This window comes from Mastomys coucha, unplaced genomic scaffold, assembly GCF_008632895.1.
Source record: "Mastomys coucha isolate ucsf_1 unplaced genomic scaffold, UCSF_Mcou_1 pScaffold20, whole genome shotgun sequence".
Taxonomy (NCBI): Eukaryota; Metazoa; Chordata; class Mammalia; order Rodentia; family Muridae; genus Mastomys; species Mastomys coucha.
This window is the reverse complement of record NW_022196903.1, coordinates 125,572,374-125,586,626: the sequence shown is the minus strand read 5'-3', so window position 1 is coordinate 125,586,626 and position 14,253 is coordinate 125,572,374. Positions and strand designations below refer to the sequence as shown.

General features: G+C 35.4%; 2 protein-coding genes across 2 annotated transcripts; both read left to right on the top strand.

The window, feature by feature from the left end:
- Positions 1–503: 503 nt before the first annotated feature.
- On the top strand, positions 504–1,406 carry LOC116098369 (taste receptor type 2 member 104). Its single transcript, XM_031381009.1, has one exon. It carries the CDS (start codon positions 504–506, stop codon positions 1,404–1,406), a length of 903 nt encoding a protein of 300 aa, XP_031236869.1.
- An 11,932-nt stretch (positions 1,407–13,338) lies between these two features.
- LOC116098368 (taste receptor type 2 member 106) lies at positions 13,339–14,253 on the top strand. The gene has a single exon (XM_031381008.1). The coding sequence runs from the start codon at positions 13,339–13,341 to the stop codon at positions 14,251–14,253; it is 915 nt and encodes a 304-aa protein (XP_031236868.1).

Genomic DNA, 14,253 nt, shown 5'->3' with positions numbered 1-14,253 from the left:
AGGCTAAGGAACTGGTTCTCTCCTTTAACCTCAGGGTGGGGTCTCTTCTTTGTGGCTGTCACTCTGGCAGTCCAGATTAGCTAAACTAAGAGCTTTAAGCCAGTTCACCTGTCTAAACATCTCTTCTCATGGTAGCAGTGTTAGGATGACAGAAGCATGCTACTACATACAGTTTTTTAACAGAATTCAACTTATTAAATGCAAAATAGTCTCAGAGGGACAAATTAAATCCAAGAAATAGAAACTGCAATTTGCATATTAACAAATTGCAAAATGATTTTTAGCCAACACACATTCTGTAGACTGGCTGAATCTTACAGATGCCACAAGAGTGAACATTATGACAATATTTATTTTACCACCACACATTCTTGATATCTGGAGTTTTTATTTAGGAGGAGAAGATAAATATCAGTTCTACATCAAGTAGCTACTACTTGCAACAATTCTGCAACAGCTAAACCATACGAGATCAGCAGAAGCAGTCCTAGAAATTGGTAGAAATGCTGAGTACACTGGAAAGCATCCTCCTTTTTGTTGCCACTAGTGAAGCTATGCTGGGAGTTTTAGGGAACACATTTATTGCACTTGTAAACTACACAGACTGGGTCAGGAATAAGAAACTCTCTAAGATTAACTTTATTCTCACTGGCTTGGCAATTTCCAGGATTTTTACCATAGGGATAATAACTTTAGATGCATATACAAAGGTTTTCTTTCTGACTATGTTTATGCCTAACAGTCTACATGAATGCATGAGTTACATATGGGTAATTATTAACCACCTGAGCATCTGGCTTGGCACCAACATCTTTCATTTCCTGAAGATAGCAAATTTTTCCCACTACATATTTCTCTGGATGAAGAGAAGAGCTGATAAAGTTTTTGTCTTTCTAATTGGATACTTAATTATAACGTGGCTAGTTTCCTTTCCACTAGCTGTGAAGCTGATTAAAGATATTAAAATACATCAGAGCAATACATCCTGGCTGATCCATCTAGAGAAAAGTGAGTTAGTTATAAACTATGTTTTTGCCAGTATGGGGTCCATTTCCCTCTTTATGGTGGCCTTAATTGCTTGTTTCCTGTCAACCACTTCCCTTTGGAGACACAGCAGGCGGATACAATCCATTGGATCAGGATTCAGAGATCTCAACACAGAAGCTCATGTGAAAGCCATGAAAGTTTTAATTTCATTTATCATCCTCCTTATCTTATATTTTATGAGTGTTCTCATAGAAACATTATGCTTGTTTCTCACAGAAAATAAACTTCTCTTTATTTTTGGCTTCGCTTTGTCATCCATGTATCCCTGTTGTCATTCCTTTCTCCTAATTCTAAAAAGCAGGGAGCTGAAGCAAACCTCTATGAGGACACTGCAGATATTAAAGCGCTGTGAGACTTAACAGAGAAATGGATGTTCTGGCACAGTTCAGCAGGAAACCCCTGAAGCCCTTCCCATTTCCACTATGCTCTCACACTGTCTTTTAAATGAATTGTTAAACATCTTTGAAAACTTTGACAAATGATTGACTGCAGCTACTTCAGCATAAGACATTTGTAAAGAGAGCAAACATTGGAAATAAGATTTCTCAGTCGTATTCAATTGAGTTTCAAAAGCATTGACACCTATTCAGCAGAAAAACCAAAGGGGGAGGGAGGGAGGTCAGACACATGTGATGAATCTTGACACTGAGGACATGGAACTGAGGAGCCAGAGGGAGGCTCCTATGTGTCTACAGCGTTATTTGTTACATTGTTACATTTCCTTTCCCTGTTAGTTACAATAGATGCTTGGAGTAGTGGCAACAATCATGAGAGTAGATGGGATCTGTAGGAAATAGCTGAGGAAGGATTCTCTTTTTTGAAGAAGAGACTAGAGGACTGATTAAACTGGTCATCGTGTGTATCAAAAACATCCATTTCAGATGAAACCAAGTTGTGGAGCAAAGATATCAGAGGAAAGATTCTGCTGGAGTCGATCCAAAGGACACAGTCTCGCTCTGCTTCTGCACAAAGAGTAAAAGAGAAAACCAGAAGCAAAGCTATGTAGTTTAGCATTCTGCCTTTGTGTTTGGACACACATTCACAAGTGTACATGCGCATGCGTACACACATACACACACTTATGAATATAGACTTATACTCACAGACATATATATGTCCATGGTTTTTTTATTAGCAAAATATAAAGAATCTTTAATACGGAGAATTGACACCATTTATACATCCCCAAATAGAAAATGTCAACAAGGGACTCTAAATAAATCCTTTGTAAATATAAAATATAGATGTATCCAAACATTTGGAATTGTAGGTTACAATTTTTTTTATTAGATGTTCTCTTTATTTACATGTCATATGATATCACTTTTCCCAGTTTCCCCTCTGAAAAAAAAGAAAAAAATAAAATAAATAGAAATCAGTTTGGTGGTTCCTCCAGAAATTTGACATAGTACTACCGGAGGACCCAGCTATACCACTCCTGGGCATATACCCAGAAGATGCTCCAACATGTAATAAGGACACATGCTCCACTATGTTCATAGCAGCCTTATATATAAAAGCCAGAAACTGGAAACAACCCATATGTCCCTCAACAGAGGAATGGATACAGAAAATGTGGTACATCTACACAATGGAGTATTACTCAGCTATTAAAAACAATGAATTTATGAAATTCTTAGGGAAATGGATGGATCTGGAGAATATCATCCTGAGTGAGGTAACCCAATCACACAAGAACACACATGATATGTACTCTTTGATAAGTGGATATTAGCCCAAAAGATCGGAATAAACAAAGTACAATCCACAAACCACAAGAAATTCAAGAACACCAAAGTGTAGATACTTCATTTCTTCTTAAAAGGGGGAACAAAATACACATGGAAGGAGTTGCAGAGACAAACAAACTATGGAGCAGAGACTGAAAGAATGACAATCCAGAAACTGCTCCACCTGGGAATCCTTTTCATATTCAATCAACAAATCCAGACACTATTGTGAATGCTGGCAGGTGCTAGCTGACAGGAGCCTGATATAGCTGTCTCCTGAGAGTCTCTGACAGTACCTAACTAATACAGAAGTGGATGCTCACATCCATCCATTGGACTGAGTATAGGGTCCCCAATGAAGGAGCTAGAGAAAGGACCCAATGAGCTGAAGGGTTTGCAGCCTCTGAGGATGAACAACAATATATACTAACTAGTACCCTCAGAGCTTCCAGGGACTAAACCACCAAACAAAGAGTACACATGGTGGGATTAATGGCTCCAGCAGCATATGTAGCAGAGGATGGCCAAATCGGTCATCAATGGGAGTAAAGGCCCTTGGCCCTGTGAAGGTTCTATGACCCAGTGTAGGGAAATGCCAGGGCCAGGAAGCAGGAGAGAGTGGGTTGGTGAGCAGGGGGAGGCAGGGGAAATAGGGAGAGGTTTTTTTGTCTATTGTTTTTAGAGAGAAGTTTTCAATTCAACCAAATAATCTAAATCAGTGGTTCTCAACTTGTGGAACTCGACTCCTTGCACAGCTAAATAGCCCTTTCACAGGAGTCAAATATCAGATATATTTATACTACAATTTGTAACAGTAACAAAATTACAGTTAGGAAGTAGCAAAAAAATAATTTTATGGTTGTGATCAGCACATGAGGAAGTGTAGTAAAGGGTCGCAGCATTAGGAAGATGATCTAGGTGATGTAGATCCACTGATCTAGGTGAATCTATTATGTTGACAACTTACAAAAGTGCATTGGTTGGTAAATCACTTATATTCCTATACATATAAAGGATTAATTCAGTTTCTATGAAAGTTTCTAAAGCAATATTTATAATTATCTTGTTTTATAATGTATATACAGATAAAAGTAAAACAATAAAAATTAAATATCTGTTTTGGAAAGAGAGAGAGAAATTACCTGGTTGGGTGAGTGAAGAGATTGGGAGGTTCTTGGAGGAGTTGAAGGAGAGGAAAAATATGACCAAAATATGTTATATTTGGGTGGGTGGTGAGTGGTGAGGACATCCTTGTGGAGACAGGGGTATGGGGAGAAGATATGGGATGAGGAACTGTTGGAGGGTAGATGGGGCAGGGAATTAAATTTTGGAGTATAAATAAATGAGTAAATAGATAAATAAATAAATAAATAAATAAATAAATAAATAAATTTACAATAAAAATAAATTAATAAAAATTACAAAAGAAATCTGTTGCCACTGACCGGTTTCAACAAAATTCATCAGATAAAATCATCTGAAATCATACTTAGCAGCAAATCTCATCCTACCAATTACAAGTTATTGATTTCCCATGTAAAAATACTCCTGTATAATGATTACTTTTGAGTATGTATAATAAGTCACTATGAAGGTGGATCATAAAATTTGTACTTATTTTGTGTTTTCTGTATTTATCCTGGCTTCCATTTTTGCTGTGTCAAGTAGACATAAAACAAGCATTATGAAACATGAGTAATATTACACTTTCATTAAATTTTTAAAGTTTATTTATTTTATTTAATCTTTTTTTTTTACACTCCAGATTTTATTCTCCTCCTGGTCCACCCTCTGACCATTCCACATCCCATAACACCTCCCTATCTTCATGAAGATGTCTCTACTCTCCACCTACTACCACACCAGAACTCTAAACTCCCTGGGGTTTCCAGTCTCCTGAGGGTTAGGTGCATCTTTTCTGACTGAACCCAGACCCAGCAGTTCTCTGCTGTATATGTGTTGGGAGCCTCATATCAGCTGGTGTATGCCCCCTGGTTGGTGGTCCAGTGTTTGAGAGATCTCAGGGGTCCAGGTTAATTGAGAGTGCTGGTCCTCCTACAAGGTTGCCCTCCTCCTCAGATTCTTCCAGATTTTCCCTAATTCAAACAGTAGGGTCAGCGGAAAAATAATATTGCTAGAAGTTCAAAACACAAAACAGAACCAAATATCAATGATAATGTAGTGAAAAATAAATAGTAAAAAATAACATTAATAGTGAGCAATGGATGGATTGCAACATTGGAGTGTGGGGTTGTCACTGGAGATAAGCTAGTATAGATTGAAACCCAAAAAATGCTTAAGAAAAAGAGATAGAAAAAGCAAGGGGGAGAAATAAAGAAAATCCAGTATGTGGGAGACATGGTAATGCATCTTTATAAACTCATACATTTTTAAAATTAAAATATTTTAGATATTTTTTAGTCAATTGGTAATTTCACAAGTTGATAATTTCAAAGTTATATACATATTTTACTAGTTTGTTTTTATTTTTTTCTTCAAGACTCACTTATTGTACAGATAACAGATCCTATTATAGTTTGTAAGTCTTTACTGTTCCAAAGTGATAATGGAAACAATATTACAGGATTTCACAAAATGTTCTTATAAAGAATATACATACAATGTCACTATGTAAATATACCTCAGCTAACTTAGACAAAATTTTCTTAATTTCCATTCCTACCACATTGAAAGGTCTTCTCTTATAATTACTTGTAACCTACACATTTTCTTGAAAGTTGAAAGGGCTAGCTGGAAGTGTGACCAGTACCTTGAAAAGAAAAGTCAATTTTCTTTTTGAATTAGTAAAAGTTAGTTGAATCTCTTAAATTTTTGCCAAACTTGAAGCCAATGAAGAGCTCCCAAGCTATTCATTCATGACAGAATAGACACAAATGTATGATAAAGAAAATTAAATCACACATGTCACATCCATGGAAATGGCACCCATTATTGGAGTGAAATTGATCAATTTTTGTTTTAAGGTCAATAGTGAGGTAACATTGCTTTGTTAAGCTTTTCAATAAGAGCTCATCCTGTTGCTATTTTAGAGAGCTATAAGAAAGGTCAAAGTTGAGAAGAGAATATATTGACACAAATTTTATTACATCTGGGTGATAAGTTTTGAGGTAGAATTTTGTTAGTTTGTATTTAATCCTAGAAAAAGTTAATTCCTCATTTGCTTGCTTGATTTTAATTCTCCATTATCTTTGAGAGATAAAACTGCAGTTCCCAAGCATGTTATGTGGATTTGTCATTCTTAAAACGTTATAAATGCTCGATATTTTTCACTGCTAATTGATCACTTCAATAAGTTATCTTATGGAAATGTATCTATGATAAACACAAATGTCTTTTTAAAAGACATGGGTATTTTAAATAAATAACTCAATGATGTACCACAAAGTGTTATCGAAATAAGAACAAAATGAAGCAAATTCAGTAAATACAATGAAATAATAAAGACTGACTTAAGATTAATGAAATGAACTAATACAAGATTTCAAAGACAAATTTGCAAAATTAGAGAGAGAAGACACAAATTAACAAAAGATAAAAGTGGAGACATTACAATAAATACTGAAGAAATTCATAGTGTTAATGGACATGCTTTAAAATAACCCTACACTACAATAAATTAGAAAATCCAAAATAAATAGATGTCTCTAGAAACACATGACCTTACAAAATATTAGACTAAGATAACATAATATATTTAAACAGGTATTTGACAACCAATGAGATTAAAGCAGTAATAAATCTCCCAACTAACAAAAGACTCAAGTCTTCAGAGATTCACTGCAGAAGACTATAAAGCATTTAGATAAATTATAAGACTCATTAAACTTCTCCATAAAATAAAAATAACAATAACAAACTCATTTTACACAAGCAGTATTGCACAGGTACCAAGAATAAGAGCACAAGACAACAATGAAAAATTGAAGGTTGATACCTCTGATAAGCATGAATGCTAAAGCTCTCAATAAAATATTTATAATCTGAATACAATAGAAAATTTAAAAGATCATTCTCCACATTAAAGCTGTTTTCATCCAAGGATAGAAAGATGAATCAACACATAAGGAACAGTTTAAGTAATATAGTACATAGATTAAAGAACACACGGTCCTTTGAATGAGAAATGTCCCCTATGGGCTTAGGTATTTGAACACTTGATCCCTAGATAGTGACACTGCTTGAGAAGGCAGGGAGTAGGTGATACATCCTTGTTGGTATAAGTCCATCACTGGAAGTGGCCTTTAGAGTATATATACTCACACTATTTCTCATTTGCTTTCTCTGCTTCATGCTTGGAATTAAGATATAATCTCTCAAGTTCTTTCTCCTGTCACTATGCCCAGTGTATGCTTCCATGCCACAATGGAGTCTTACCCGAAAAGACTCAAAACACAAATAGATTCTTCCTTCTATAAGTTTTTTGTTGAAAATATTTTATCACAGCAAAAGAAATGTCACTAACACAGCAGAGAAGTCACATAATAATAGCAAAAGATCTACAAATGACTTTTCACAAAGTACAACATTCCTTCATGACATAAGCCGTGAAAAGATAAGAATAAAGAAATATATCTTAACATAATAAAGATTACATGTGATAAAACTATGCCAATATTATACAAAGGGCGGGAGAACTGGAATCATTTCCACTTTTAGGAAGGAGACAAAAGGATTCACTTTCTCCACTCTTAGCACAGTGTGTCAAGTTCTACCTAGAACAACAAGATAAGAGAAGTAAAAAAAAAAAAAAATACAACTACAAAAGTCAAGTTATCCTTTTGGAGACGACATCATCCCAGAATCAAGAAATAACAAACATTAGAACTGATTTAAAAAAAAACTTCTAGGAAAATAGCAGAATATAAAATCAACATACATATCCCGTTGCTTTCTTATTACCAATAATAAGCATACTGGGAAATAAATCAGCAGTGGGGAAATTCACAATGCCTACAAAGTTACCGAGAGATAATAAAGACCAAGAAGGTAAAAAACTTCGACAGTGAAGATTTCAAACAATTTTTTAAAAAAAATCAAAGAAGACACTAAAACATAAGCTTCTTGTATTTGTAGATTAGCATAGATGAAACTGTAAAAATGTCTATATTGCTGAAAATAATTTGTAGGTTCAGTAAAAAATATCATCAAAATTAAAATGACTTTCACCACAGAACTGGATTAAAATGCTAAAATTATATGGAAACACAATAGCCAAAAAAATCCTAAACTAAATGAGCAATGCCATATGAATCATAATGCCTAATCTCCAGTTATAGTACTAATTCACTTTAACAAAAACATCATGGTTCTTCACAAAACATACTTTGACACCAAGGAAATAGAATATACAAGGCAGAAATAGAGCCACACAACTGCATCCACTTAGTCTTTATAACACAATGTTGTCAAAACACATATTGGGTGTGGAGGAACAGATTTTGTAACAAATAGCATTAGGAAAATATATCCACATTTGAAAGAATGAAAGTAGATCTATACTTCTCAGTGTCCATGGAAATCAATTCAAATTGATCAAAGACATTAATGTAAAATCTGAAATTTTATATTTGGTGGAGAAAAACAGGAAAAAAAATATTTTCAAGCGATAGGTGCAAGCAGGGACTCTCTGAACAGGTCTGTACTATAGTGCATAAGAAATAACAAAAAAAAAATGGCAAGTGAGATTATATGAAGTTAAAAAGCTTCTGCACGGCAAAGCAGAGAGTGAATTGAGTGAAGAAATGGCCAAAAGAATGGGAGAAATCTACTGCTAGCTCTGTGTATGGTATATATGTGTATGAGAGAGAGAGGAGGAGCAGGGGCAAGATAGAGACAAAGAAATGACAGAGACAGAGAGACAGAAGGTTAATATCTATAATAAAAAGTTTTAGTAAATATGAAAAATCAAGCAATCCAATAAAGAAATAGGCTAAGGAAATAAAGATATAGTTCTCAAAAGAAGAAATTCTAATGGTCAATAAACATTTGGAAGTTTATTCAGCACATTTAGCCATCAGGTATATAAAACTTAAATTTTCCATTGATTTAATGTAGTTCCATCTGTTAACACTTGGCATTATTAGATCATGTGCTATTATTAACATTCCAGTCAGACAGTTCCTTCCAGTGTCTTGAAGAGTGTGTTTTTGCTTAGAAGTTTCAGTGTTCCTTTTTATTCCTTTTCAGTGTTTTTTTTTCTTTTTTAAATTATTTTCTTTATTTACATGTCAAATGATTTCTCCTTTCCCAATTTCCCCTCCAAACAAACAAACAAACAAACAAACAAAAACAATGCCTCCCCTTCCCCATGCTTGCAACCCCACCTTCTCCCACTTATTGGCCCTGACATTCCCCTACACTAGGGCACAGAATCTTCACAGGTCCAAGGGCCTCTCCTCCTATTGATGATTGACTTTGCAATCCTCTACTATATACATGCTACCAGAACAATCAGCCCCACCATGTATACTCCTTGGTTGGTGGTTGAGTCCCTAGGAGATCTGAGGGTACTAGTTAGTTCATATTGTTGTTCGTCCTAAAGGGCTGCAAACCCTTCAGCTCCTTTGGTCCTTTCTCTAACTCCTTCAATAGGGATCCTGTACTCAGTTCAATGGATGGCTGTGAGCCTCTACATCTGTATTAGTCAGGTACTGTCAGAGCCTCTCAGGAGATAGCTATATTAGGCTAGCTTGTCCTTCCTTCAGTCTCTGTTCCATAGTTAGTCTCTGCAACTCCTTCCATGGGTATTTTGTTCCCCCTTTTAAGAAGGAATGAAATGTCCACCTTTTGGTCTTCCTTCTTCTTGAGTTTCTTGTGGTTTGTGGGTTGTTCTTCTTGTATTTCAGACTTCTGGGCTAATAGCCACTTATCAGAGAGTGCATACCATCTGTGTTCTTTTGTGATTGGGTTACCTCACTCAGGATGATATTCTCCAGATCCATCCATTTCCCGAAGAATTTCATAAATTCATTGTTTTTAGTAGCTGAGTAGTACTCCATTGTGTAGATGTGCCACAATTTCTGTATCCATTTCTCTGTCAAGGGACATCTGGGTTGTTTCCAGTTTCTGGCTATTATAAATAAGGCTGCTATGAACATGGTGGAGCATGTGTCCTTATTACATGTTGGAGCATCTTCTGGGTATATGCCCAGGAGTGGCATAGCTGGGTCCTCCGGTAGAACTATGTCCATTTTCCGGAGGAACTGCCAAACTGATTTCCATAGTGGTTGTAACAGCCTTCAATCCCACCAGCAATAGAGTAGTGTTCCTCTTTCTCCACAACCTCTCCAGCATCTCCTGTCACCTGAGTTTTTTATCCTAGCCAATCTGACTGATGTGAGGTGGAATCTCATAATTGTTTTGATTTGCATTTCCCTGATGACTAAGGATGTTGAACATTTCTTTAGGTGCTTCACAGCCATTCTGTATTCATCAGTTGAAAATTCTTTGTTTAGCTCTGTACCCTATTTTTAATAGGGTTATTTGGTTCTCTGGAGTCTAACTTCTTGAGTTCTTTGTATACATTGGATATTAACCCTCTATCAGATATATGATATCTTCCTATCTCCTTGTACAAAGCTCAAGTCTAAGTGGATCAGGGACCTCCACATCAAACCAGATACATTGAAACTAATAGAAAAGAAAGTGGGGAAGAACCTGGAGCAAATAGGCACAGGGGAAATTTCCCTGAAGAGGATGCCAATAGCTTATGCTCTAAGATCAAGAATTGACAAATGGGACCTCATAAAGTTGCAAAGCTTCTGTAAGGCAAAAGACACTGTCAATAGGACAGAACAGCTACCAAAAAATAGGTGATCCAGGTTTTAAATAGGAGTCTCTAGTCTGTTTCAAACTGAATTTTGTACAAGGTGAAACATATAAATCTAATTTAATTCTTCTGCAGGTAGATGCCTGGCTTTTTTTTCCAGAATTTGTAGCATGAATAATCTTTTGACAGTGTATGTTTTGTATCCTTTGTCAAAAATAATACTTTTTTGGCTTATTTATGAGTCCTATGTTCTGTTTCATTGTTCTACATGCTTGCTTTGATGCTAGTATCAAGCTAATTTTTATCACTATAGTTCTATATCATAATGTAAAGTCAATAAAGGTATCATAATACCTCCAGCTATATTTTATTCTTTGGGGTAATTTTGTCTATTTATAGACTCTTAAAATTCCATAGGATTCTTGAAATTTTTCTAGATCTAAATATCTAAATATGGTCAACTTTGATAGGTACTGCATTAAATCTGCAGATTAATTTTGGTAGAGTAGCCACTTTTATAATATTAATTCTGCCAATCCAGGAACATCTTTCCATAGCCTCCTATCTTTAATTTTCTTTTCCTATGGCTTGAAACTTTCACTGTAACTTTATCCTCCTTAGTTAAGATAGCTTCTAAGTTATCGTGTTCAAAATGTCTATCATCATCAAGAAAGTAAATAACTATTATACTGATGAAGATGAGGGAGGAAAGAAAGAGTTAAACAGAGATAGTGAGACCTACGTTATCCCAGACTTTATAGAATTCATTTCCCCTCAAATGTGGGTACAGATATTGCTGAAGTCACCACAACTTTTGTTGACAGGGCATAAAGAAAACAAGTTGGGGCTGATCTTGAACCTTCATCCACGTTATTTTAACTTTCCTAGTGCCAGATGGTGCTATGAAGGCTAATATAGGGGAGTTGTTATCAACCATTTCATTCAACTGTGTATTCCTGCAAAGCAAGGTGTATCTACTAATATAACAGTGGTAAGTAGGTTATGGGAATAACTAACTGTTTTCTGATTGGAATTCCTCAACATGAAGGAATCCACATCTGATACTTCAAACCATATCAAAAACCCAGGTTTACAGTGTGACTCTCTTTCAGGGAAACAAGTAGAGAGATGGAAAATGAAGTCTAAAAATTCTTCTTGCATAATAAGATAATAGCTAAATGTCTACCATATGTAGGCCCCTAACTATGCACTATTCCCTCTGTTAAATCCTTCGCATTGACTCTAGTTCAGTGTTAATATTTTTCCCTGTCCTATTTAACAGTCAGGGAAACTGGGGCACAGAAAGGGTCAGTAACCTAGCTAAGGAACATATATCATGTAAACATGTGCCTGTATTATCTTGTTTACTGGGTATGCACGAAAGTAATTTGCTAATGACTGCTTTATGGGCATGCGTGTTCTTCTATACATTCCTTTCCCATGCATGTGTTTGACCTTAGATATGTATATAAGTATATGTGCATTTGTAGAATGCATATAGGTATTTTACACGTGTATGTGGATGTTACAAGATTAGATTCTCAAACCCTAAAGTCCTCCAATTCTTATATGTCATTTACTCTTCAAATCACTGTTACTCCCATGCAGGACTTGCCATCACTACTCTGATTGCCTTCCAAAACCAGATAATACTATGTACATTCAGTCTGGATATAGACCAAGCATCAGTTTTTATGAGATTGATCTTTCCCCTACTAAATGCAATACAATAATTACTATGCCTACCTTGCTAAGTATTTGTGAAGTTTCAGTCTATTAACCTAAGTAAAGTGCTATCTGGGAAAGCGAAATAAAAGAGTAAGAGAATGACTGTACGATCAAATTATATCATTCCTAGGCATCTATCCTAAGGATTCAAACTCAACATGTCATGAAGATATTTGTATACCTATGTTTGCAGCACCACTAATCACAATCAACAAGCTAAGGAATCAGCCTATGATTATCAATAGATAAATGGGCAGACCAAATTGTCTTTGTGAAACTATTCCTATATGCAATGAACATATGCCAATAAAAATATATAAAACATTTTTAAAGTTGTAAATTTTACAATATCCACAGCTAAACTTATATTTTAATTAAAATTAGTCAATTTAAAAGAGTGGCTTATTCAAGTGTTCTATATACTATTTTAATAATGAAAATTATAATTGTTATCCTTTTGTTTATTTTTTTATGATGTTGGAGTTTTCAGAGTTTGTGAATTTCATTTTTGTTTGTGAAATCTCACTTTGTTATGCAAACCATTCTGGACCCCTTAGGCTTAAGTGATTCCCATGTCTTAGTCTCCTGAGGAGTTAATGGTTTAGGCAGCTTCCACCGAGCCCAACAATGAGTTGCTATAGAAAATGATAAAGTGCAGTGCTAATTTTGTTGATTTGGATCCTGTCAGTGTATGTCTAGCATTACCATATCTCCATTCAGTTTATTAAATGCAAAACAGTGTCAGATGCCCAAGTAAAATCCACGAAACAGATACTTTCATTTGCTTATTAACAAACTGCGAAGACACTAGTCTGCAAATACTCTGTAAACAGTCTGAGTCTTAAAAAACAGAGGGAACTCCACAAAGATATTTCTGATTCCACTAAAAAGCATTACTGGGCCTCTCTGAAGTCTTTAAAGACAGAAGGAAAACATAGTTCATCTGTCAAGCTTCCATTATAAGCAACATTCTGCAGCAGGTAAAAAAAAAAAAAAATCTTAAAAAAGCTATAGTTGCAGCAGAAACCTTAGGGATCTGTAGAGATGCTGACTGTAGCAGAAGGACTCCTCCTTTGTTTTGCAACTAGTGTTTCAGTGCTGGGAGTTCTAGGCAATTGGTTTATCCTGCATGCGAACTGCATCAGGCAAAAGTTCTCCACAGCTTGCTTTATTTTCACAGGCTTGGCTATTTGCAGAATCTGTACCATATGTGTAATAATCTCTGATGGATATTTAAAATTATTTTCTCCACATATGGTTGCCTCTAACACCCACATTATAGTGATTTCTTACATGTGGATAATTACCAATCACACAAGTACGTGGTTTGCCACCAGCCTCAACCTCTTCTATCTCCTGAAGATACCAAATTTTTCTCACTACATCTACTTCTGCTTGAAGAGAAAAATCAATACAATACTTATCTTCTTTCTGGGATGCTTATTTATATCATGGTCAGTTGCTTTTCAACAATCAGTGAAGATGATTAATGTTAAAATGCAACACAGAAATACTTCCTGGCAGTTTTACTTCAATAAGAGTGAGCTCATTGTAAGCCACATTCTTGTCAACCTGGGAGTCATATTCTTCTTTATGGTGGCTATCATTACATGCTTCCTAGTAATTATTTCACTTTGGAAACACAATAGAAAGATGCAGTTGTACGTCTCAAGATTCAAAAGCCTTAGCACAGAAGTTCATGTGAAAGTCATGAAAGTTTTAATTTCTTTCATTATCCTGTTGATCTTGCACTTCATAGGTATTTTGATAGAAACACTGAGCTTTGTAAAATATCAAAATAAACTGCTACTTATTCTGGGTTTGATAATTTCATGCATGTATCCTTGCTGTCATTCATTTATCCTAATTCTAGCAAACAGCCACCTGAAGCAGGATTCTTTGAAGGCACTGAAGCAATTAAAATGCCACAAGAAAGACAAGGATGTCAGAGTGACATAG